Source organism: Elgaria multicarinata, chromosome 1 (genome assembly GCF_023053635.1).
Source record: "Elgaria multicarinata webbii isolate HBS135686 ecotype San Diego chromosome 1, rElgMul1.1.pri, whole genome shotgun sequence".
NCBI lineage: Eukaryota > Metazoa > Chordata > Lepidosauria > Squamata > Anguidae > Elgaria > Elgaria multicarinata.
In genome coordinates, this window is record NC_086171.1 from 34174136 (window position 1) to 34200717 (window position 26582).

The 26582-nt window shown below is 44.7% G+C and overlaps 1 protein-coding gene across 1 annotated transcript in view; it reads left to right on the plus strand.

Moving 5' to 3' along the window:
- Nucleotides 1-26582, plus strand: part of VIPR2 (vasoactive intestinal peptide receptor 2) — a 79182-nt gene that overhangs the window by 21680 nt on the left and 30920 nt on the right. The window contains exon 3 of the mRNA XM_063125905.1: nucleotides 24878-24985. Within this exon, the coding sequence (XP_062981975.1) occupies nucleotides 24878-24985 (108 nt within the window). The remainder of the gene's footprint in view (nucleotides 1-24877; nucleotides 24986-26582) is intronic.

Sequence of the window (26582 nt, forward strand, 5' to 3'; positions counted from 1 at the left end):
TAGCAAGTTAGTTGCCAAAGTATACACAAATCAAGCCTGAAGCCATTTTTTCATTGTTTTGACAGTGACAGACTTCATTTTAATGATTCCCGTCACCCTTGTGAAATTTACTGGGTATTATTATCATGTTTGTTGAAATTAATGTTTGGTTAAATTTTTCTGTTGTATTCTGCAGTAATATAAAGTATCTGTAGAACTGTTACCATTGGAAGTTAGAGTTTATTTTTCACTCTGTTAGAGAAAAAGAACAAGCTGCTACAAACCTTTCATGACAACTTGATACCAAACCTATTTTGCCAAGAATTTTTTTTTATTCGTACAAAATCTTAATTGGTATTTACTATTCTTAAAAAAAACACATTTACTCAATTCTTACGAGAATTTTTTCAGTAGATTCCTAAGTACTAATTCCAAATAAACCCAGACATCAATAATCAACGGTTTACAAGATTTTTGAGGCAGAGATACTGGAAGATATTTCCAAACTAATTAAAAACCTAAGGATTCTTTGAGGATTTGTACAATGAAAGGACAGATTCTTTGGAGATTTTTAAAAAAGCTTTTCTATGTGAGGCATTTATTGTGCACTTTTCATTCCCTACTGACATTGTATATCAGTTCTTTAGATGACATTGTCATCCTCTGGTTTTGCTTCGGTGTCAAACCAGCACTCTTGGCGGTGTTTTTTAGAGCAGGGGAAATGTGGCATTGAATTATGAAAGCAAAAGAAAGCACAATTTCCTCATGTGTATTTCCGCTATTCTGCTATACCTCTGTTCCACCTAGAGGTTATGTAGTGGAAAAGCAGGCAAAGAAAATCTCATCTTAGACTGTGACTCTCACCATCCACAGCTGGCATGCTAACTGGAGATGATGAAAGTTATAGTCCAATACATCTGCTGTCTAGCCTAAAGTTGAGCTATCAACTGCCTATTAAAAAAATAAAATCAGTAAAAATAAAATCAATATCCCCCTTTCCTGTCCCTTGATTTTGGGAGTGTGTAAATAACAAACATTTTAAAATATAAAATTTGCAATATATTGAAAAGTCCACACAAACATACAGCTAGCTTACTCCATTATTTTATTTATCCTCCAGAGTTAAATAATATATACACCGCTAATAAAAGTTTCACATAGCACTTGCATCCATTTCAGACTGTAGGCGTATGTGTGAGTATATATTGGAAACTCAGCCATTGGAAGGAAACTTCCCTGAACATATTTTTTTTTAAAAAAAACCTCCAGAGGGAAGTGTTTAAGTCTAGGCCCAACCTAGTATAGGCACCTCCTATACTCAAGTCAGTGGAGGATGGTGACTTTGATGTCAGTGGGGCAGTGAATCTGTTCCAGGTTTCAGTCAGAACCAGCCAGAACTCTAGAGGAGCTATCCAAGTGCTGAATGTATTTTGGGGATAGGGTTTGTGATGCTCTGCCCTCCTGTGTCATCTCAACTTCACCTGAGACACCCACAAGCTACCTGACAGGACTGTCCACGCTACTAGCACCCAGGACCACTTCAATCCCCCCTGTGCTAATGATGTGTTTGAGGGTTTAGGCCTACTGCTGCTGCTCCTCTCTTGCCTCTTCTTCAGGCCCCACAGCTCCACAACCCAGCAACCTAGCCCTCAGTTTCTCATTCCGCTGCCACCATTTGTTGTTTTCTCCTCAGACACACCAGTTGTTGGTAAATATAATTGGAATTTATTAACTCAAGTAAATGTGTGTATAAGCTTAATGCTTTCTTCAGTTCAAATGCGTAGGGTTACAAGGTTCAAAGCGTATTGGTTTCAGTTACTTCTTTATTTACTAGGTTCATATATATATTTATATATATATACACACACTAAAATCTTCTACTTCTTTCTACTTCACAGATTTCTAACCTACACACTGTGTCTCTCACTCTCTTCACAGGCCATCTCCTAACACTCGAACTCTCATATTCTACTGACTTAGGGTGACCATATGAAAAGGAGGACAGGGCTCCTTTTCATTTAACTTGCATAGAAAGGGAATTTCAGCAGGTGTCATTTGTATATATGGAGAACCTGGTGAAATTCCCTCTTCATCACAACAGTTAAAGTGCAGAAGCTATACTAGAGTGACCAGATTTAAAAGAGGGCAGGGCACCTGCAGCTTTAACTGTTGTGATGAAGAGGGAATTTCACCAGATTCTCCATATATACAAATGACACCTGCTGAAATTCCCTTTTCAATACAACTGTTAAAGCTACAGGAGCCCTGTCCTCCTTTTCATATGATCACCCTAACGGACTCATCTCACACCGACACTTCTACAGACTCATTTCAAACTCCCCTGCTCATACTACACAAACTCATCTCACACTGACTCATCTACCCCCTCCTCTCACTAACTTAACTATATATAGATACATTTCTCTAGCTCTGCCCACTCTTACTCAGCCAATCTGCACTCCCCCTCAACCATCCAATCAACATGCAGGCATTCATCTCCCCTCTACTAATTGTAAGTACTTTGAGGTCTACTTATTTCCTGAACCTTATACATAATATAAACAATAACTTATACATAAGGCAACTGAACATCACAGGGTTTATCACCTTGGATAACTCCTTTAGAGTTCTCAATATGTACTCACACATCCACCTGCAGCCTGAAATGGTATAGCCACAGCAAGGACTGCTGTACACCAGGGGGTAGAGAACCTGTTCTGGTCTTGGGGGCTGTATTGCCCTTCCCCATCAGACCAGTCCTGTGGGCTGGATGGTGTCAGGGAGATGTGAGTTGCCCCATCTCGCTCATTTTTTCCGTTCTCTGTGCTGAAGGAAGTACAGAGCTCAGTGCTTCTCTGTACACAGGGACAGGCACTCAGCTGGCCTTTGAGGAACAGTTCCTCCAAGAACAGACTTGGATGGAGTACTTCCTTCGTATGTGGTGCATTGCCTAATTGAAGGTGCCAGAGCCTGGTTGCTGGGAGCCCTGTTTCAAGACCTTGGAATCTTATAGTAATCTTAGGTGAGAGGTTCAATAGGACCAGAAAAGGAACATGTGTGTGTGTTTGTGTAAGGAACTGCTGAACACTGCTCCAAGTGGTGAGTCGCATAACTGCAGCCTGCCAGTGAAGCACCTACTGGTTTTGGATTAACTCCACCTACTCAAGCTGACCATTGGCTCCTCCTGGGCAGGAAGGGGTATAAGAGGACTTCCTGTCCCAACACAAAACATGAGCAGCAAGGTCTACCTGATCTCTGGTGGGTTTTTTATTTCTGTTTTTATTCTCTGGTCATGACTCCTGGGTTGCTTTCCGGTACTGATCCAGATTGCTCTTTGGTCCTGACTCCCGGTTCCCAGTTCCAGTGTGCTGCCCACAGACCAGCCCTGACACTGTGCTCATGAAGAAAAGTAATCTTATTAGCAACATCTTTCAGATATTTTCCGTAAGTGAGGAAAGCATGGACCTTTGCCTTTGGTCTTTGGGACAGACCCAAAGACATCGCACTGGAGTAAACGAAGTAATTTATTCTTCTGTCCTTTGCCGCTGGTATGAATTACGCATCTATTAGAGCCAAAGATTTACTCATTTTTCAGTATCTGCATAATTATCAGTGTTGCCAAAAAATTTAAAAAATATATTCCAGAATAGGTTTATTGTCCTTTTTGGATTCTTACATGTCGGGTTACTAATGCGGTTTTTGGCCTGAAATCAGCTGAGGAAAGAGGAAGCCTGGCCTGAAATGCTGTATGTGGACTGAATCCTCTTTAAGGTGCTGGTAGTAGTGCTGTACCAGAAAATTCTTCCACATTTTTTCTCCCAACCACTCTTACACAATTTGATAGCAAAGAAACTACTTTTGAAAAGGAATTCAAAGGAGAAAAAGATTTCAGACACATTCTCTTGGGGCACACAAGGTTCCTGTGCTTATCTTATGAGGTGGCCGAGAGGAGTGTCCTGTTTTTCCTTGTGCAGTCATCTCTCTGGCAGCCTGTAGCCTCCTCAGCTTCCTGCAATTCACTTAATACCCAGGGAGAGACATCATGAGGTAACTCCTCCCCAATGGCACTTTTTCAGTTCAGGAAGCGTGGGAAGCCGAGGAGGCTGCAGAGTCTTGGAGGACTGTCCGATAAAAAGAACAAACACTCATGGCACCCTCAGCCACCTCGCAGTGATAAGGTAGCTCAAAAACACCACCAAAAAAAGTACAAAGGAAGTTCTAAAATGTCCTGAGAATGAGGCAGAAAAATGGAAGCGTCTTTTACAGGGGAAGAAACATTTGTGAAATTGGAGGACAAATGTGGGTACAGTACTAGTGCCGCCACTTCCCCGGAGCTAGGCAAAACACTGCCCCCCTCCCCCCCACACACACATACACACTGCTACCAGGCTTTCTGAGAAGAAATGGTATTATAAGCATCTGCCTTATTGCTTTGGCTATTGAGCAGTATAGAAATGCAATATAGAGACATTTTTCTGAGAAAATTTCTGACATGTTTCTTTTTATATATAAAAAAAACCCTCCTAGAAATAGAAGGCCATTTTGCAGGATTTTCTCCAAATATTCTCCAGATTTTTTTTGAGTGTATCCCCCAGAATGACATGTGGCATTGTGAAGGATGCAAAATTGGAGCAAAACTTCTGGAGGGCACCAGGTTGCGTAAGGCTGAATAGGGATTATGCCCATGTAGGTTTGCTAATGACACTTAAAGGTGAAGTTACCCTGTTAACGGTGGAAAGAACCACCATCATAGTTGGGCTCAGAAAACCAAACTCCCCTAAACTTGGAAAATACCTTGACTTAATTGGAGCCCAATTGGAGCTTATTATTATATTTATTTATTACATTTATATCCCACCTTTTTTCCTCCAAGGAACCCAAGGCGGCAAACATAATCCTTCTCCTCCACTCCATTTTTTCCTCACAACAACAACCCTTGAGGTAGGTTGGGCTGAGAGTCTGTGACTGGCTCAAAGTCACCCAGTGAGCTTCCATGGCCGAGTGGGGACTTGAACCCGGATCTCCCAACTCCCAGTCCGACACTTTAGCCACTACACCACACTGGCTCTCACCACAATGATAGTTGGTGGGAGCATAGCAGGTTCTGACCTCCTCCCTCAACCATTCCCATTGAGCCTCCAAGCTTTCCCCTTCCTTCCCTCAGACCTGCTCATGAGCCTCCAGATTTCTTCCACCCCTTAATCGGTTGCTGCTCTTGCAGTGGGAACTCTCTGCCTTGCCTCTGATTCAACAACTGCTATGCATCGAACTGGGTGCAAGTATGATTGGAAATGTAGTATACCCAGTGAGTATTGTGGTTGTTGGCGAGCCCCAAAATGACATCTTTCAAAGTTGTAGAGGTTTAAGAGCCTCTCATACCTGATAGGAGACAATGGCTCAGCAATTGCTGTGAATAGAACTTTGAATCCTGTTCTTCTCATCTTTGAAGGGGGCTTTGGGATCTACTATATTATCTACAAAATATCCAATGAAGTGAACATTACAAAATAAAGAAACCAGTGTTCTACAGAAAGATCTAACAGTATTGCATTCCACAGCCAGTCATATTTCACCACGAAGTGCTTTCCATTAAAAGAAGCCAGTTAATATTCAACACAGAGCAAACATTATAAAGCAATCTAAGACAAGAAATCAAATTACAAGCGCAACAATAAAGGAGGAAAATATTAAAAGCACCGATCGCTAACCAGCTAGATGAGATTTGCACCTGCTGTGGTGCTTTCTTTTCTGAGCGTTGCCTGCTCATTTTGCCTGCCACCAACTCACATTGAAACTTGGAGGCTTTTCAAAATCAGTTTGCGATGCAGGATTTAAGGGCACGCAAAGGATCTCATTTAATTCCTATACTAAAATAGATAAAACAGATAAGCGCTTTGGAAAATTAGTTTGAAAAGTGGCATATAAATGGCTTAAATTCTATAACGTTTTGAATTATTGTATCATCCCTCCGTTGAAAAAAGAGTTTTACAAAATGCATTGGTTAAATAAATTGCAAATCATTAATTTATATTAAGTTCTGATAGTTCTAATTAATGGATTCTACCCTAAAATAATTGTTAATACGAATTGACTTTGGTTTCTAGCCCATCATTTCTATCACATGAAAAATGGTTTTCTCTGCCATGCAATCAATTCAGTCGAAATTGTTACTTCCAGTATTTTATCCAGCCATTCTTTCTTCATTAGTCTTATAAGATATTTCCATTTTCTTCCACAAATCTTTTTTTTTTTTTAAAAAAAAATGGGATGTTTTTTGTTGGGATTTAATATAAAAGAGGTGTGCGTAATTGAACATGTAGTTCAGTACACACAATGAAGGATCAAACTTTATGTGAATTTCAGACATTTCATTAATAGAGTTAGAGAGCAATCCCGTAGCAGATTCCCCCTTCCCAATGCTATAGATGCCTAAGCTATTTAGTATATAGGTGGGATATAAATTGAATAAAATAATAGACAGAGCTATGACCTGTAAGGGGAGAGGGAATTCTTGCTTAAATTTACACTTTCCCAGCTGTCACAGAAAGCTGTGTGGCAGCTCATCTTATTATGAGTGTCTCTACATTAAGAAGGAAAAAACACACCTTTACCAGACTTTCTTCTTCTGGAGTCTTTTCCATATTTACTACTTCTCCTTTAGATGGTGACCAACGGCGACCACATGGTTTGTAATTGAAAACTTCCCCACTTGGCAGTACTCCAAAAATTCAGTGAAACAGCACCATCTAGGGGCTGTATTATAGCACAATACCGACTTTACACACTGGAGCTATCCCCTGATATTCTGAGATCATTTTAAATAATGCATTATCTCTGAACTTTTTAGAAGTAAGATTATGGGGGGAAGGCATGGGAGACATCTTGGAGGTTGATGGCATCATGTAAAAGACACACAAACTTCTGTGAGTGGCCAATCATGATTGTGCAATACATCGCTCATGTAGAGAAGCTCTACGTCATTGTTGCAAACTCGGGAAAGAATGGGGGAGAAATAGGAAGTGCTGTGGGGAGGGGAGGATGTGGATCTGGCAAATCCAAAAGCCGCTCCATTCCCCTCCCTTGGAGGTTAGGAGAGCTAGATGGGCCTCTGAGCCCATTTAGCTCAAAATGCATTTAAGGAGGAACAGGAGGCTAAAAGGCCTTTTATCATTTCTTCTGCCCGGGCGGGCAGGGCGTAGGATAGATGGAGAGCTCAAAGATTGGAGCCCTCTGTGCTATATAAATAATAATAATAACAACTATGCTCTTAGTCACTATCTTCCAGTCTACTACATAACTATCACTTATGGCAGAAATCTGCTTTTTGCATATGACAATACCAATAACTTCTTGTTCCAACCTTGGACACTTTATTTGAAATAGTACGTTGCAAATGGCACCTGCCAGTAGTATCTTCCCTTGCTTGCTCACTGTGTTTTGCCCCACCGTCACCGAATGAGCACACCCACTTGTGCTTCATCCCTTTGTCCAAGCTTTTCTTGTTCCATAGATCCCATCCAGTTTTGCTCTTCCCCCAGCCTTGACTCTGCTCAGCAACAAAGAAACGGATTTATCTTACCTGGCTGAGACTGTTCAAGAGCCTCGTCTCAGTCATTTAGTATCTTGTTGGATAGTATGATATATATTTTTATATTTTTTTAGTAAAAGCAATAGTCAATAACATTTTCCCTCCCCCAGTAGTTCTGTGAAGTTTAGGGCTGGCTTCTGGGAAATGCTCTAAACAAAACTGTCGAATGCCACAATTCTGCAAGATAAAATATATTTGGACCAACAACAAAAAACGCATATGGACCAGTCCTAAATAAATATCATCTTCATCATCCACATGGGGCGTTCAGATCAGAGGGAAGCATTTAACAGCATTTAACAACGCTGAGTTTGTTTTTTAACAGACCCCAGAACTGTTGTTTTTATGTTTCTGATGGTTTAAAATTTTGTATACTTTTTTTTTAATGCTCACTGTTTTTAACTGTTGTAAACCGCCCAGAGAGCTTCGGCTATGGGGCGGTATATAAATATAATAAATAAATAAATTCTGTGAGACTCAACCATTTGAATCTCACTGTAGCATCATACACATTTGTCTCCCTTAGTAATGGCACCCTGAAAAGGACCTCTGCTGTACATCTTAATGCCTGGATGGATTTATGCTGACGCATTTCACTTTGTTAATAGTTTATCGGTCTAGAAGGAATCCTCGTCTCGAGTCTGCACGTGCTGGGAGCAGACGCATGCCTTTGAATGAAGGCCTGTTTTTGTTGCATTTAAAGCTGAGTGCAGGAGTGTGGTTTATGGTGCAATCCTGTGCATGTTTAGAGAGGCAAAAAAGGTCTACAACTCCCAGCAGACCCGGCCAGCATGGCATGCTGAGTGTTGTAGGCCTTTGTTCTATCTAAACATCTAAAGTTCCAAAGTGGCACTGGGTAGGGGTGCTGATAAACACCCATAATGTGGGGTCTGGTCCAAGCGACACGGATGGCTCTTAACAATGAGGAATTTGCGTTGGATTCCGAATCAGAGAGGAATAATTTATAGTACAGTATTGTAATGGAAACCTTAAGGCCTGGGAACCTGGCAGAGCCTTACTCCACAACTGATTCCATGACAACAGGGCAAGGAGCTTCAGATCAGGCCCAGCTGCAAGATAAGCCATCATGCCACAGCCATGAGTTAGTGGCCCAAGATTATGGGAACCAGAGAACAAGAGGACTCTGAGGAGAAGGGTGGGGGGAATCAGGTATGTCACCCAAGCTGAGACATCAAATCCAGAGGGAGGTGCAGCTGTGCCCCCTACAGCATTCTCTGTATTTATGAACTAAGGTTCAGGTTGGGAATTGATGGTTAGAAGAGGGACATTAACTAGGCCTACCCTGGTGTTTAAGGTAGGCCCTCCTAATGAGACCTCACCGAGATTGACATCTTATTGCTTGGTTATTATCTACCAGGTCTCGATTTTCTTGATTTATGAAATCTTGTTTATGGTCATTTGGTAAGCAGGTTATGAATGTCAATCTTTTGCCAGGAACTACAACGCTGAAAGGACTTTAGCTTAAGGTTGCCTTCCCGGAGTCAAGTGGACGGGTCCCTGCTGGGAAGAAGCCAATGGTTTGTGGTGTGGAATTTAAATGCTGCAAGCTATTTCCCAAGCCTTTGGAATGCCTATCATGTGCAACCTGATCTATGGAAATAAAAGTCTGAAGGCAAAGAGGCCTCTTACAATGAATTTGCTCAGGTAGCCAAGTCACAAGACATGACCACACTCACCATGTTTCCCTCTTCATCTCCTGGCCTGGCACATTCCTGTGGTTAGAGCACAGCTGGAGGACAAAAGACTTTTGGGGGATAGACTGCTAGCTTCCTCCAGTGCCCTTCCTGTTTCTCTCACAGCAATACCATAAGCCATTTTCTCTTCCGCACAGGCAGCAGTGATCCCATACTATACCCACCACACCTAGCTTAGCTTAAAGGAGTATAGAGTTCCCCCCAAAGCCTACTTTCTTCTCCCCATACCACAAATTTGCTGTCTTGGAAGGAAAGAGAGAGAGGCATTCATCTTTTCCACTCCATCATTGTTGCCAGAAGCCTTCAATCAACCTAGGTTGAAATCACACATGCATTTTTAAGGGCTTTGACAATCACTTGGGAATCTTCCTCTGCTACAGTTAATGCCACAGAATTCACACAAATTATGCATTTATTGTTTTAGATGCCACCACTTCACTCCAGCTAGTAACTGGAGAAGATGCACACCATGTACAAGGCATCTTTCTTTCTTTCTTTTTTTAATGTTGCTTGCCCACAACCTTATCACTTCCTTCCTCAGTCTTTGGTTGTCAGTAAAACTGACAAGGTCAGGAGGAAAGTCTTATCAGTTTCACTGATGCCAATTTCCTTCACTCACCCCCCCCCCTTTGAATGGCAGTGAAACTGATGAGATCTGGTGAAAGGGAAGGAAAAACATGACTAGAACTCATTTTTGCATAGCAGTTCACACCTATGTAACCAACACAACTCCATGCATGTTCTTGCTTGAGATTCACAACCATGGCCATAGCTAGACAGGGCGAAATCCCGGGGCAATCCCACGAAGCACAGGGGATCCTGGGATCAGGGAGGGATGATCCCTCCCTTGCCCTGGGATCTCAGCCTACACTTTAGGCCTGGTCTTTCCGTGGTCTCATGTGGCAGGGCGCCACGGTTTGTCCCGGCTCCTTGGGGGTGGGGTGGGGTGAGTGGGGAAAATAAGTTTTTTTAAAACCTTACCTTTTGTGCATGAGCGGTCGTGCGCATCTTCCCCTTTAAAAAATAAAAAATGGGCACGACGCCTCTCCCTCCGAGGTCATCGCATGCCACGTGTAAACAGAGAGGGGATCTCGCAATAATAGGTAGGTCTAGCGAAGGCCCATGTTAGTAACTGCTTCCCAAATTACTGCTGCACTGAACACCCTGAATTCTTGTATACTTGTGTCCGAAGGTGTAAGAGATGTCACATCTTCTGCAGAGGCCCTTGAATTTTTATACATATATGAGAATTCTTACATAGATGGCAGCATGGGTAGCAACTCTGATGTGTTTGAATCACATAATTAGGGCAGGATTATAATTTTAAATAAAATTAGGTTCTATGTTCTTGGCAATATATCTTTCAATGTGCATTTAATTTGTAGAGTACCCTGTGCTTTTCCCCCACAAGATGTCCTGCTCATTGAGCCAAACACAAGAACCCCGGGGAGTGTGTGCGTGCAGAAGAACCGCTATCGCTTGTGTAAAGGAGACCAGACTTAGCCAACCGGCTTAACCACTGGATTTTGCACAGATCCCAGGAATAACGCACACAGCTCACAAAAGTGAGGGTTAAGCAAACTTAATTTTATTGAGAAGAGGCAAGCAAACAGGATTAGCAAGTAAAACAACACATGCAGATATATATTGAACCCCACAACCAGCAAACTAAAAAGCTATATACAATATCATACTTCACCCAGCCATAGGTTCCGCCAGCTCAGGACAAAAGCCCCATTTCAAACAGGCCTTTTTTATAACCCTTTTTTCCACTCTAACTTCCCTCCGGTCCTCCTTGGGTGAGGTATTTCGCACTTTTCCTCAGATGTTAATTTCTCCAAGGCCAGCCGACCTGGGCCCCAAGCGGTTCCGGGCTGTACCCATCCGCCCACTCACAGCTGGCGACTAGCTGGCGGCTTATCAGTTCTTACCTAAAATCATAACAGTAGAAGACTTTAACGATTCTTCCCTTTTTTAAGAACAGCTATTCCATGTATGAATTAACCCCTTCTTTATACCTTCCCCCTCAAGATGATATTTCTAAAAAATGTCATCTCAACCCTCATACTTTGTTAATTACCCGATGACCCCTTTTCGTTCCCTCTTTCCTGAGTCCGCGCAGGGGTGGGGGTGTAGCTTCTCCCCGCGCCCCTTCCTCCCCTCGATTGAAGCACTGGGACAGCCCATCCACCACTACGTTCTCCTTGCCCTTAATATGGGAGATAGTAAAATCAAAGTCTTGGAGGGCCAAACTCCAGCGCAGCAATTTCTGATTCGTATTTTTCACGCGGGCCAGTCAACACAGCGGGGAATGGTCCGTCTGGATCTTAAAGGGCCTTCCCCACAAGTAGGGTCTCAGCTTACTCACGGCCCACACTATGGCCAAGCATTCTTTCTCTATTGTAGCCAGCGCTCGCTCCCGCGGCAGCAATTTTTAACTAACAAACGCCAACGGTTGCAACAGCCCCGCCTCACCTTCCTGTAGCAACACTGCACCTAGCCCTACCTCCGAAGCGTCCATTTGTAGCATGAAGGGGCGATCAAAATCGGGTGCACGCAGCACCAGAGCCTGTCGGAGCCGATTCTTTAACCCTTCAAAGGCTAGTTGGCATGCCTCCGACCACTGCACCCGGACCGGCTGTCTCTTCCAGCACAACTCCGTCAAGGGAGCAGCCAGCTGGCTAAAGTTTGGGACGAACCGCCGATAGTATCCTGCCAGCCCCAAAAAGGATTGGACCTGTCTCTTAGTTCGCGGGGTGGGCCACTGCTGGATTGCCTCCACCTTGGTCTCCATAGGCTTCAGTGCTCCCTGCCCCACACGATGGCCCAGATACTCAACCTCTCCTTTCCCGAACTGGCACTTAGAGGCTTTCACGGTTAGCCCAGCCTCCCGCAGCCGCCCCAATACTTGTCCCAAATGTTCCAAGTGCTGTTCCCACGTATCACCGAACACCGCCACATCATCCAGATAAACGCATGAAAAAGCCCCCAGACCATCTAGAACCCGGTCCATAAGCTTCTGGAAGCAACTCGGAGCATTCGAGAGCCCAAAAGGGAGAACCGTAAATTGGTAGTGGCCCCGAGGGGTAGAGAAGGCCGACTTCAGAGCAGCATCTTCATCTAAGGGCACCTGCCAGTACCCCTTAGTCAGATCCAGGGTGGAAATAAATTTCGCCTTTCCAAGCGTCTCAATCAAATCGTCGGTGCGGGGCATAGGATACGCCCCCACCGTGGAAACACTGTTCAATTTTCTAAAGTCCACGCAGAACCGAACCGAACCATCCTTTTTAGACACCAGAACCAGGGGGGAGGACCACGGGCTTTGGCTCTTCTTAATCACCCCCATCGCCAGCATCTCTTCCACCTCTCGATTGACTATTTCCAGCTGCTTACCGTTTAACCGGTGCGGCGGACACTGGATGGGGGGGTGCTTTCCCGTATCAATAGAATGGGTAGTTAGCGACGTCCTCCCCAGCAACCCCGAAAACAGCTCTTGAAACTCCTGCAAGCACTGCCTCAGTTGGGTCCGCTGCGACCCGCTCAGCTCTTCCGGGATTTGTATATCCTCTACTCCCTCCTTGCCCCGGTAGCTAGCCAACACATCCAGGCTGGCGTCCTCGCTCGCCAGTTTCCCCCGCCCGACTTGGCTCACACATACTCCCCTTTTCCAGAACGGTTTCATCATGTTTACATGGAAAACCTTAAGGCGTCAGGGGCTCTCAGGATTTCGCAACAGGTAATTCACTTCGTTCACTTTCTTCACCACCACCATGGGCCCTTCCCATTTCACGGCTAACTTCTCTGGCTTAACCGGCTTCAGCACTAGCACCTTATCTCCCACCTGAAACACACGCCGCCTAGCCTGCCGATCATACCACCTCTTCTGCGTCTGCTGAGCTCGCTCCAAATTTTCTTGTGCGGCTTCCCCTACGTCTCGCAGCACGTTCTGCAGATTTTGCACGTACTCTACAACCGACACCGGGGTGGGGGTAGTTCGTCCTTCCCAGCCTTCCCTTAACAATCTCAGCGGCCCCCGCAGCTCCCGCCCGAAAACCAACTCATTCGCCGAGAACCCCAGGCTATCACTTTTCGCATCCCGCGCGGCAAAGAGGAGGTAGGGCAGGGCTTGGTCCCAATCGGTAGTGTGCTTGACCGCATAGGCTTTCAACATTTTCCCCAGCATCTGGTTAAACCTCTCCATTAACCCACTTCCCTCATGATGGTAGGCTGCGGTAACACACTGCTGTACCCCCGCCAACCGCCACAATTCCTTCAGCAGCATAGACATAAAGTTTTTGCCTTGATCATGGACCAATACCTGAGGAACCCCCACCCGCGTAAAAATGGACATTAAAGCTTTGGCTACCTGCGGCGTGGAAATAACTGAGAGCGGCACCGCCTCCGCGTAGCGGGTGGCATAATCTATTAGGGTTAGGATATATTTCTTTCCCGATTGGGTAGCCGGGCTAAACGGACCCAAAATATCCACCCCCATCTTCTCGAAAGGCACCCCTGTAATCGGCTAGGGCTGCAGTGGGGCCTTAGGGTGATCCCGGGGAAACCCAACCCGTTGGCACGTCTCACATGATTCACAAAACTCTTGCACCTCTTTGGCCACCCCAGGCCAATAGAAATCCCGGCTCACCCGCTCCAATGTGCGGCGTATTCCCAGATGCCCCCCCCACAGTCGCTCATGGGCGGCTTCCAACACCTTCTTCCTTACGGATGCGGGGATCAGCAACTGTTTCCTCTTTACCCCGCCCCCCCTTTCGGCGAGAACTGGCGATACAACTTTCCCCGTTCCCAAGTAAAAACAGCTGTACCCGCCTGGCCCCACCCTTCGGAGGGGTTTTTTGCCGCTTCTCTGCATGACTGCAGGGAGCAATCCTGTTGTAACTCCCTTTGGAACTCGGGTGTGTCTCCCTCCTCTAACTCTGGTGGATCTTCCCCTTCCTCCTCCCGGTGGGGTTCCTCACCTCCCTCCCCAAGTTCCCCTTCCCCTGGGCTTTTCCCCAGCCGAGCTGCTTTCCCCCGAGTCGTCACCGCCAACTGGGTAACTTTAAAACATAAGTCATTGCCCAGTAAAAAGGCGGGCCCTTCCGTGTGCGTGAGGACGATAAGTTCGCCCTTCCATCTTCGGTACTCCATGTTCACTCGGGCCAACGGAGCTTCGAAGGGAGGTGCTCCATAGGGGGTCACCTTTACGGTTTGACCCTCTAGTCTCTGTTGGGGCTGGAGCAGTCCTCTATGGGCACTACTAAGGTCTGCTCCGGTGTCCCTCTGAGCCCGGACCGTTCTCCCATTGACCATCACGTACTCACAGAATTTTCGTCAACTCCACCGCAGCTGGGCCGGGGTCACCAACCGCATCGACACGGCGTTCGCTGGGCCAGGACTCCCCGGCTTAGCGGCCGCTTGGGCCACTCCTGCAGACTCGCTGCGCATATACTCCCACTCCAGGTCAGCTGCTTCTCCGCCGCTGTCGTCACTCCAGTTGGAGGCTGGAGATGCCGGGGCCACCGGTGCCGCGGCTGCCTGCACCACCAGGCGTGGGGCCGCACCCCCCCCCCCGACTGCTTGGCCGCCAGCTTGGGGCATTCTCTCTTCATATGCCCCGGCTCCTTGCAGTAAAAGCATCCCCCACCGGCCTGGGGACCCGCTGCCACTCCTCCGCTTTTCTCCCATCGCTCCTTTCCGAACCACGCCGCTTTCTTCTCTGGGGTCCCTTCCCCTGGACGCTTCTCCGGAGCTTTTGGGGTCCCTCCGGCTCCCTTCCGCTCAAACACCTGGAGCCGGTCTGCCATCTTCGCCGCCTCCATCGGGGTCGAGGGGTTCTTTTCCCCCACCCAGGCATCATATTTCTCGAGGAACTGCCGGTAGAGTTGCTCCTTGGCCACCAAGTCCTTGGCCCCTTTTAGATCACGTACTCCTTCCGCCTCCATCCAAGCCTCCATGGCCGTCATCATTCGGGTAGCAAACGCGGCAAAAGTTTCTTTCGGATTTCTGGTCAGCTGTTGGAACCTCCGCCTGCAATGCTCTGCCGTCAGGGCAAACTGTTCCTTAGCCAATCCTTTAAAATGCTGGTAATCGTGGCGCTGCTCCCGCAGGATGGTGGCTATCATTTCCCGCAACGCTCCAGTCACCTGTGGCCACAGCAACCCCATTCTCTGATCTGCTGGGACCCCCAACTCGTCACACGTGTCTTCAAAGAGGGCCAGGAATGCTCCCATGTCGTCCCCTTCCTGGTATTTTCGGAACGCCCGCCGATCGAATCGGGGTCCAGGGGTTCCCCCCCTTTCCACCAGCTACAGGTGCCGGGACATCATCTCCATGCATTCCGTATACAACCGCCGGACCTTTTGCTCCTCGCTCTCCGCGCCAGCCCTCACCCCTGGGCCGTTTCCGTCCCCATCTCTTGGTGGACGAGGGGGTGGGGGTGGGGGTGGGGGTGGCGGCGGCGGCATCTCCTGCATTCGTGGGTCTGCCGCCCTCCTGGCCTCTCTCTGCAGCGTTGCTGTCGTCAGCTGAGTCGGTAGCAGTCGTGGGGTCCGTGCTCCTGGGGTGTCTCCTGCCAGCCACACCGCCGGGATCGACATCCTTGGCTCTTGCTCGAACCAGGCCCCTTCCTGCTCCTCCTCTGATCTCCAAAACTGCCTGGCGGACCGTCTCCGGGTCCCTCCCTCGGAACTGGGCAACTCCTGCATTCCCCACTCCACCGTGGGCAGGACAAGCTCCCCTACTGCTCCTTCCTGAGGGATCCCCTCTGCCAACTCTACTCCTGGAGCTTCCGCTCCTTGACTCTGAGATAATAATTCTTCTCCTGGGGCCATAGCCCCTTGATCCTGGAACATCCTGGCTGGCCTACTCGTTTTTGCTTGGTTTGGGTTCAATCCTCTGCTTTACTGCTCTCCTTTCCTTGCCAGTGTTCTATCCTCCGGATCTGTGTCGAATCCCAGCGCTGCCCACCATGTAAAGGAGATCAGACTTAGCCAACCAGCTTAACCACTGGATTTTGCACAGATCCCAGGAATAACGCACACAGCTCACAAAAGTGAGGGTTAAGCAAACTTAATTTTATTGAGAAGAGGCAAGCAAACAGGATTAGCAAGTAAAACAACACATGCAGATATATATTGAACCCCACAACCAGCAAACTAAAAAGCTATATACAATATCATACTTCACCCAGCCATAGGTTCCGCCAGCTCAGGACAAAAGCCCCATTTCAAACAGGCCTTTTTTATAACCCTTTTTTCCACTCCAACTTCCCTCCCACCCTCCGGTCCTCCTTGGGTGAGGTATTTCGCACTTTTCCTCAGATGTTAATTTCTCCAAGGCCAGCCGGCCTGGGCCCCAAGCGGTTCCGGGCTGTACCCATCCGCCCACTCACAGCTGGCGACTAGCTGGCAGCTTATCAGTTCTTACCTAAAATCATAACAATAGAAGACTTTAACGATTCTTCCCGTTTTTAAGAACAGCTATTCCATGTATGAATTAACCCCTTCTTTACAGCTTGTATAAACAAAATAAAGTATGTAAATATAATAAATATATTATGTTGAACTTGGATGACTTATTCTTATAGCACACACAGAGACAGATATATATATATATATATAGGATCTCTTCAATTCAGTCCGACAGTGACTCTCTTCAAATCAGATTTCATCACCTACAAATTAACTGTTATAAGTTTGAAGATCCTTGGGGTGCTACTGATGTTGGGTGGAAAGTGAATTTTTCGAATAGATCATAGTTGGATGCATATTTTCATTCTAGAGGCTTTCTCCCCAACTGATCATTCTGTTGAAAAGGTTTTTGTTGTTGTTAATTGCATTCATATGCCAGGACACTGATGTGTCCCCTAGCAAGAAATGCCACTGGCTTGAAAATATCTCCTTTCATTTTAATATAGATGGGAGGACCCTGGTCAGAACTACTACATTATTATCAGTTTTCTTTCTGTTGTTTCTTTCTCCCTCTCTCCCCCCCTCTCTCTCTCGCCCCGTCTTTTAACAAAAGTACCTTACAGCACTTCAGTCACTACACAGTGAGTGTATCACAATTCTAACAGATTTCACAAACCCTTGATTAGCTGTACATTGAATCAGCCTTTGATGCTCTCTACTAACAGAAAGAAACCAACCTTTAATCCTGCTCCTATATTATTTATATTTGTGGATCAAAGCGGTCACAGAAACTCTTTTCTTAGTTTTCTCCTCTTTGTCATTCCATAAGAGTATCTCTGAAATTCCCTGTTGTTTCTTCTAAGTATTAGCAGCAATACTGCCATCCTGCATAGTCTCTGGTTGATCCAGGGTGCTGTTCATATCTCATGCTCTGTTCTGCAGGACTTTGTGTATTCTACAACTCATTTTAGAATATGTGGATTGTCACCCATATAGTGTGCAAAGATTAATAGGCCTGCCAAAATTACATTTCTTTGGACATACATCTTTTTGAAAAAGTATGGGATAGAACCAGACATGATGCAGTGTCCACATTTTATGTTGCTCTTGGGAATAAGACCTTAATCCAGCTCTAGTGATGCATACGTAGTCGTACACAACAGGGAATGGCTTGGACTGGGAATATGCATCCCTATTCTTTTAGTTAGGAAAATGAAAAGCTGCCTTATAATGATTCAGACCATTGGTCTATCTCTAGGGTGTCCAACATGCTAGGTGCCCATGGTCACCAACACCTCTACCCTTTCTAGGCTCCCTGTCCCTCAGGGGCGCCCACTCCTGCTTTGTACTTAGGTTCTTGGGCAAAGTACTTTTCTGTTAGGCCGTAGCTAGACCTAAGGTTTATCCCAGGATTGTCCTGGGGTCAAACCTGTTCATCTAAGTCCCACACGGGGCATCCAGCGCTCAGGCAGGGACGAACCCGGGATGATCCTGGGATAAACCTCAGGTCTAGCTACGGCCTTAGTCTCAATGGTTTGCCATCTGAGAAATGAGTTTGTGATCAACCATGCCCACAGTGGTAGCTCTTCCGTGAATGAGCAAGGTTCATCTATGGCAGCCATTTTGCAAGAGTAGCCATGACACTCTCTCAAAATTTCAAATACGCCTACTGACTTTAAAACAAAAGTTGGGGAACCCTACTTCAGAATTGTATGCACTGAGTGGCAGCATCTTTTTAGGGTTTTAGAAGGGAGTCTTTTCCAGCCTTTTTCAGGCCTACCTGTTGATGCCAGGGATTAATGCGGAGTGTTTTGCTTTAGTACTGAACTATGGCCTTTCCCCTTATAGGTGTACCTGTAGAACACTTGTTCAATAACGGTTGAAAAGCAGGCTGTACATTTTTCTCATAAATCAATTTCCCAAATAAATAAAACAACCAAACTGAAAGGCAAACCCAGTTGTTTCAACGGGACCAAAATAAGCAAAGTGCATCCAGAGGCACGTTTACACACGCGTTGGCTACGTGCACAGAAACCTATTTTGCTGTGCTGGTCAATCTTGCTGCTTTGAGACTATTCACTGTGTCTTCCATGTTAAACAAGACAGGGGCAGCCCTCCTTTTGTCTTCCTGACTATAGCTTCTGTAGTTCAGAGTGATTCCTTGTTTTAGTCGTCATTGCATCTCTTAAAAATCAAACCAGCAGGTGGAAATACACTCGGGGTAATTATTCACAGTTAAAACAAGGTCATTCCTATGGCCAAGGGACAAGCAATTATCGTGGCCAGGCCAAGGAACATCAGTCCCTGGGAGAGTGTCAGTTGGTTTGAGCAAGACAAGTTAAGGTTGAAATGCCAGATCACGCATGGCCAGGGAGCTGAAACAGGAGCCGAGGGAATCTTGATGGGAGGCAGCTAGAATATCCTGGAATAAGGGTATAACTACACATGACAATAAATACTCCAATGGCCACAACATCAGATTTAAAATAAATAAATAATTAAATAAATCCAAGTCTTGGGGAGCTCGACATTGGGATCACAGTGTCTTGGGAGGGGAGATATCATTTTGGTTTTGTTCTGTTTTAGACGTATAGTTTTTATGTTATCTTTTACCAGAGAGTCAGTGTGTTGTGTTGTTAGGATGTTGGACAGGGGCTTGGGAGGTCTGAATTCCAGCTCTCACTCAGCCATGAAGTTCACTGGATGAATTCAGGCAAGTTACTGACTCTCATTGGGTGGGTTTGCTCAATCGGAGAGAAAATAATCTTCCCACCCCGTGTGTGCCACCTAAAAACCATTATTACCCTCACTGGGTATGGCTTGTTGCAACGTCCAAGCCAGCAAGATGGGTGGCAGGGATGGTTTACGAACCACCCCACAACCCTAGAACAAGCTATGGTTTTCAGGATGGTTTGTAAACCAACCTCACCAAGTTGTGATGTTACCACCAGCTATGCCCAGCGAAGGTAATTATGGTAATTACATGGCTTATTTTTCCTACCCAGTCATGCAGATCTGGTCACTGATTTGTTTGTTTTGTGAATCGTCCCAAGAGCTTCGTCTAATGGGTGGTATAGAAATGCAGAAAATAAAATAATCTCCCAGCGGTGTTTTTTTCTATGCTATTTGCTGTGCACAATCTGATTTTTGTTTTAAGGGTCACAATGGAGGAGGAAAGGGTTAAACTTCACCTCCCAACATGTTGTGATGGCAGTTCAGATCCAGCCCCCCACATTAAGTTTTAATTTTTTAAAAAAAACCTTGCTATCACTGCAAACAGTGGATTTAATGTCATATGTAATTAAGCTCTTGGGCTGACCTGACTATAAAGTTTATGTGAAGTCATCTGGTCGGTCAGAGTCCTTGTTTCCCCCCCATATTATATTGATGTGACTAGCAGGAACAGCCATCTGCTTTCGTGTCTATCTAGGATGGACACTTCACCCTATAAGCCTTATAGACTATCGGACAGTTTCCCCCAACCTTATGATGGAATGCAACTCCCATCATCCCCAGCAAGCACTGCCAACTCATCTGGAAGGTACCGGATTGGGGAAGGCTGCTAAAGACTTACTGATATAGTATGTATATGTGTGTGTGTGTGTGTGTGTTCATTGAAAATGAGCATTGCAAACTCCTTGCTTCTCATATCTCTGAGTTTAATGAGTTCCTCTTTCAGCTTCTGCCAACACAGAAAGGAGAAATCAAGTTGCACAGGCGATGGAAAAAGTATTTGTAAAACATGCCCAAAGGGTTCCAACTAACATGCCGTGCCATGCGCTCTAGGTTTATTCAGGAAGCTAACAGCCACATCATTCATTGGTAACGTTTTTCCTCTTAGGAAGCCTTTTTAATAAGATTCCAAAAGATTTGTTGCTAATAGGTATGCATATGCTGACATGGTTCATTAAACTTTGCTGTCTTTCATTGTATTAAAAACAAAATCAGCTAACAGAGTCAGTTGCATAAATTACGTAGCGATAGATATTGCTTGTATGATCATCTTAGTAAACAAACACGTTCTGCAAACAAAGGAGATGATTAACAAAGTATCTGATTAGTGTACTCAAGAAAAGAAGAAAACCAGTTTGTGTTGTTGAAGCAGAGGTCCTGTAGGAGATGTCAAGCAATATTAGTTTATTACTGAGGCTAGAATAATACCGCTTTGCGTTGCCAGCATCACAGTTTTAGGTCCTGAAAAGACAGGGTGTATCTATTTAAATTTATTGATTTAAAACATTTGTATCCCGCCCTATCCTGCCCTATATTACTAGGATCTCAGGGCGGCGTACAGATAAAATCATACAATATAAAACAATAAATATACACAGCTAAAAACAAATTAAACCATTGATCAAGTTAAAATCAATATATAATTTAAAAGCAGTAAAAACAATTCTTTTCCCACAGCAAATCGCTCCCTCCCACATGCAAGTGAGGGACCCGAAACTGGTCAAGCTATTTTGGCACCTAAATCCTACAAGCACCTTTTCTCCTTCCAGGCAGTAAAAATATAACAGCAATTAAACACTTCGCCGCCCTTTCATGACACCCACAATCAGCTGCGTGAAGCAACTCTTTGATTCTGCCTAATGTTAGGGCTGGCCCTAAATCTTACTTCAACACTGGTAATGAGACAACATCTTCTACTGCAGCAAGCTAGCTTATGGGATGCCGGCAGGCTATATGATAAGGCAGCAATATAATGGCAGGATTGACCTTGGCTGGTCATGACTTGTTATGATTTTTATAGCTTGTTCATAGTGCTTTACAAATTGAAGAGGGCAGTCTCTGCTCCGAGGAGCTTACAATCAAACATTCAATACAGGGGAGACAGGAGAGGAAAGGTAGCAGGGAAAGGATAAGGTTCTTGTACTTGTGTACAAAGCCCTAAACAACTTGGGACCAGGATACGTGAGAGAGCGCCTTCTCCCCTATGAACCTGCCTGGTCAAAGAGCATGCTCCTGGTGGTTCCACATAGAGCCATCCTCCGATTGGAGTCCACCGGGGAAGAGCCTTCAGCGTGGTAGCCCCCCTCCTATGGAATTCCCTGCCTCTGGTGGTCAGGCAGGTGCCAACTTTGTATTCCTTTCAGCGCCTCCTGAAAACATCATTGTTCCAGGAAGCCTTTCTTTAATGAACAGCCACTGTTCACTGTACATTTTGCTTCTTTTAAAATCTATTTTAAAGTGTTTATTCTGTTTTTTATTTTATTTTATCTTGTACACCACTCCGAAATTTTGAATGGGAAAGCGGTACATAAATATTGTAAATAAATAAATAAATAAAATGCACTCATTTAATTTGCACATAGTTAGGCCTAGTTATACTGTAGGGAAGGGGTGGGTAACATGCAGCACGTGGGCCTCAGGAGCCCTCTCCCATCCTCTTGTATGGCCACCCCCTACCCCTGCTGTGATGTGGCAGCAGTGTTGAAAACAATTTGGGAATTTGCCACTGAAATTCAGTGCCAAAATGCCATGGAGCCTTAGAAAGGCCAAGTGGAGCTTGGCAACAAGGGAGAGGGCCTTTTCAGTGGTAGCCCCCCAATTGTGGAGATTCACCTGGCGCCAACATTGTTATCTTTTCCGCACCAGGTCAAGACTTTTCTCTTCTCCCATGCATTTAACAGCATATGCTGAGAGTTCCCCCCCACACACACCTTAACTGACCTCAGAATAGTAGTTTTTAAATGGATATTGTCAGTTTTTATGTTTTTTATGCTTTTAAATTTTGTATATTTGTTTTTAATGTTCACTGTTTTTAATCTTTGTAAACTGCCCAGAGAGCTTCGGCTATGGGGCAGTATATAAATGTAAGAAATAATTTTCAAGCTACCTTTGGCCTTTCTAAGGCCCCATAGCAATTTGCAGCCGGATTTTGGTAGCAAACTCGTGGGGGTGAGGGTGGGGAGTTTGTGGTTTCCAAATTCAGATGTGTGACCTTTGTTGGCAGAGAGGGGTCTGGGGAATGGAGAGTGCCCCTGGATCCCCCTGAAGTAGTCCACCACTGCAATGGAGCATGGGAACTTAGGGTTTGTTCCAGGGAGGGTTTTTTGGGGGGAGTATGTGCGGAATTTTTATGACCTGCGTAGTTCTTACCCAGGACTACCAGTCCCATGTCCATACTGTTTATCTGGTCCCCATCTCATTACCATCCATTGTCCTAGTCCTTGCCAGAAATAACAAATACATTGAAAACTGGGCTCTTCAAAGCAGGATAAGTGATACACTATGCATACATGCCTGCTACATTGGGCAAATGAATTGTGACTAACTATTCAATGCTGAAATTACAGCATTAGTGTTCTACTGTATCGAAATCTTAGGAACCAAGTATTGTGTTGATTATTGAAATTGTTCTGAGATTGGTTTGATATTTTCTTTATTTTGTGTAATGGCCTTGATCATTACGTTGTCCTTTCTATATTTGTTATGGGCCCACTTTGGGGCCAGTCATTGCAGAAAGGCGAATGAAGTTAGCTTAAAAGGTTAAAAATGTATATTCTGCTTATGGTGGCTGGGTTCTTTCAGAGCGCAGAGAAGCAGGGAGCGCCGGACATTTGCCTGCTCTTGTTAGAGGGAAACGTTCAGTAACCATTTACATTCCCACTGAATTGGAATGTGCAAATACAGTGAGATGAGAAATGCTCTACAGGGTGCTTTTCTGTACTACCAGACTGCACTGTGAGGCTGGCCGTTCTTGTTCCCAATTTACAAATTAATCTAAAGAACAGTGCTTTGACCATTGTCATCCTGTGAATGAGTCCATGGCCTAATCTACACTAAGCAGGATATTGCACTATGAAAACGGTACAGTATATGGTACGTGTCAATGGGCCCCAACAGTTGCCAGTGCACTTCAAGACCGCTATAAAGCAGTAGTGTGGCTCCTGCTTTTTATGTCCCACTTTCATAATGCAATATCCTGCTTGGTGTAGATGAGGCCCATGGCTTCAACTGGCATTTGAACCTATGGGCCAGAGCCTGCCTGGGAACACTCCAGCTCCCTTTCCCCATCTTCTGGTAGGATTTTGGTGGCCTCCGAGTTAGGATTATTCACTTCATTTCATTCATTGGTTGGTGTGAACTTATAATAAATGACTGACAGATTGCAACATGATAAAACATGATATAAAACCTTGAACATACAAAAATGTTAAAACAGTTTGCTGATGGGCAGTAGCTACTGCGAATTAATGCAATAGTTACCGTGCTTTAGCGAATTTGTGCAAATCTCCTCGGAAGTTTTTTTTAGGTTAAATCCCCACAAATCTTCCTTAAAAAAAGTTAAATATGCGCAAATCTCCCTGAAGGCGAAAAACAATCTACAAAATAAACTCTACTTCACACTTGCACTTATTAGTGGAGTGACAGAATCATCTATTGAGGTTGTACCTACAAATGCTCATGGGATATGTGCCAGGAAGGACTACTGGGGAAAACAAGCCATGACAAGCCCTAGAGCACCTGATGGTCTGTCGGGAGTAACGTGGGCTAGCCAGTGAACAACCAACTCACCATGGCTAATTTTCAGGCTGGCTTATCGTGATGTGCCAACCGACCCAATGGCTACTAATCATGATGGCTTTTGCTACCTAGAAGATCAGAAGCAACATGCCCCTGAATACTATTTGCTGGGACATGACAGTGGGAGAGGTCTGTGGTCCAATGGCATCTGGCTATCTACTGGAATAAAGATAGGGTGCTGGAATTAAAGAGGCCTTTGGCCCATTCTAATTTTTAAGGTGCAGGAACCGGTTGCCCCAGATCCCCCTGAAGAATCGTCACAAATCTTAAGCCTCACTTCCAAGGGTTATTTCTTGTAGAGGGTTTTTAGGGGGTTATTTCTGCCTACTGCCACAACCTTGGTTGCTGAGCTCAGGGGTGCCGAAAGAATCATGACAAAGATCAGGTGTTTTCTCTTGGATATATTGCAGGGTTTAAGGGGGGAAGGAAAACCAATATATTTGATGATGATGTTTTTTGAAATAACTCTTAATAACCAGAAATTCTTGAGAAGTAATTATGTGTGATCTGAAAAATGAGGAATGGGGAACTATTCCCCTTCCTAAATGGCACCCCTCTTCTGGACCCAGGGTTGGAAGCAGCTTGGTTTTATTTTCTGGAAAGATTTATTTTGCTCAAGTGGTTTCAAGTTGGATGTTTTCTACTTGTTTTTCTAGGATGTGTTGGCATCTGGGATAACATTACCTGCTGGCACCCTGCCAAAATTGGAGAAACTGTGACAGTCCCTTGTCCAAAGGTCTTTAGCTATTATTCCAACCAACCAGGTATTTCAAATTCCTTTTCATAATTGAGGCTGTGGACCCATTTTCAGATCCTTGTGGACTGGTAGCATCAACAAAAAGTTCAAGAGTTTATTTTGAATTTGGTGGTCCGCAGATCACATCCAGAAAGGAACATGCATTTGAAAATGTAGATTATTATTTTGAGTCCTGTGTCTTAAGCTGAGTACAAGTGTTGCTTGAGATGGCTTGAATGTCTCCTTCTTTGCAAATGGGCAACTTTCTGCCTTCAGGTTTGCATGTAGGAAATTGTCCTGAACAATTACTATGGATGAGTCTCTTTTATATTAAGTCCATACTCTATGTGATCCCTGAATACCATTTGCTGGTGGGGAAGGAATGTGCCCTCTGGCTCACTGACCCATGAGTGAGGTATTGTGTGGTCCAGCCCATATTATTTTAGAGCAGGGGTGGACAACTTGTGGCTCTCCAGCTGTTTTGGCCTACATTTCTCATCACATAGCATCACATAGTTCACAGATACATATTTATGTAAGAGTTAGGTCCTTCCTGTATGTTCTGGAAGAATAACAGGGAAGTCCTCCAGTTTGTTCAAGAACTCCTCCTCTGCCTTGTTCCTCCTCGCATAATTGGATAAAGCTTTTAAGAATGCATTACAAGCAAAATTGGAATTTGTTGTGTGTTGGAAGTACTTTCATCCCTCTGGCTAGTTATTCGTCACTGTGGGATCTGAACACTTTAATAACCCTGCAGTAGGCCATTCAATATCACCTTAAATAATAGTGTAGGGTAGTAATGAAAGGTTTTCATGGAGACATTATTCAACTTTCCTACCAAGCATATTTAGAATCCTGAATTAGTCTTCTCAAAAGCTAAAAGCTAAGAACACGTCTGCTAAGTGCTTTTTAAATGTATGTTTATTTATTTGTTTATTTATTTATTGCATTTCTATACTGCCCAATAGCCGAAGCTCTCTGGGCGGTTTACAAAATTAAGACAATTAAGTATAAAACAACAGTATAAACCCATAATATAAAATAAAAGCTCAACCAGATAAAACAGCAGCAATGCAAAAATACAAATTTAAAATACAAATTTAAAACACCTAGTTAAAATTAATGTATAGACTGTTAAAATACTGAGAAAATAAAAAGGTCTACACCTGGCGTCTAAAAGAATATAATGTAGGTGCTAAGCGAACCTCCTTAGGGAGCTCATTCCACAGCCAGGGTGCCACAACAGAGAAGGCTCTCCTCCTGGTAGCCACCTGCCTCATTTCCTTTGGCAGGGGCTCATGGAGAAGGACCCCTGAGGATGACCTTAGGGCCTGGGCAGGTATTGTGTGGGTCATCCTGGTCAGTTGCCTCTGAACAACAGTTACCTGGGATAAGTATCTAGTCATTTTTAAAAGTCTGATGCTTCTCTGAACTTCTAGGACGATACCATGACTGGAGGTAGGACTTTCAGTTGGGTTGGTGTGACACAATTTAGAGAATCAAAAGTAGAAGTTCTGACTTTAGCAAATGTAGACTTTACGGGTTTCATTGGCTTTATATAAAAAAAGACTTTCTGTGGAAAATTGCCAGACGTTTATGAATTACATTGTTATGCTTTTTTCTTC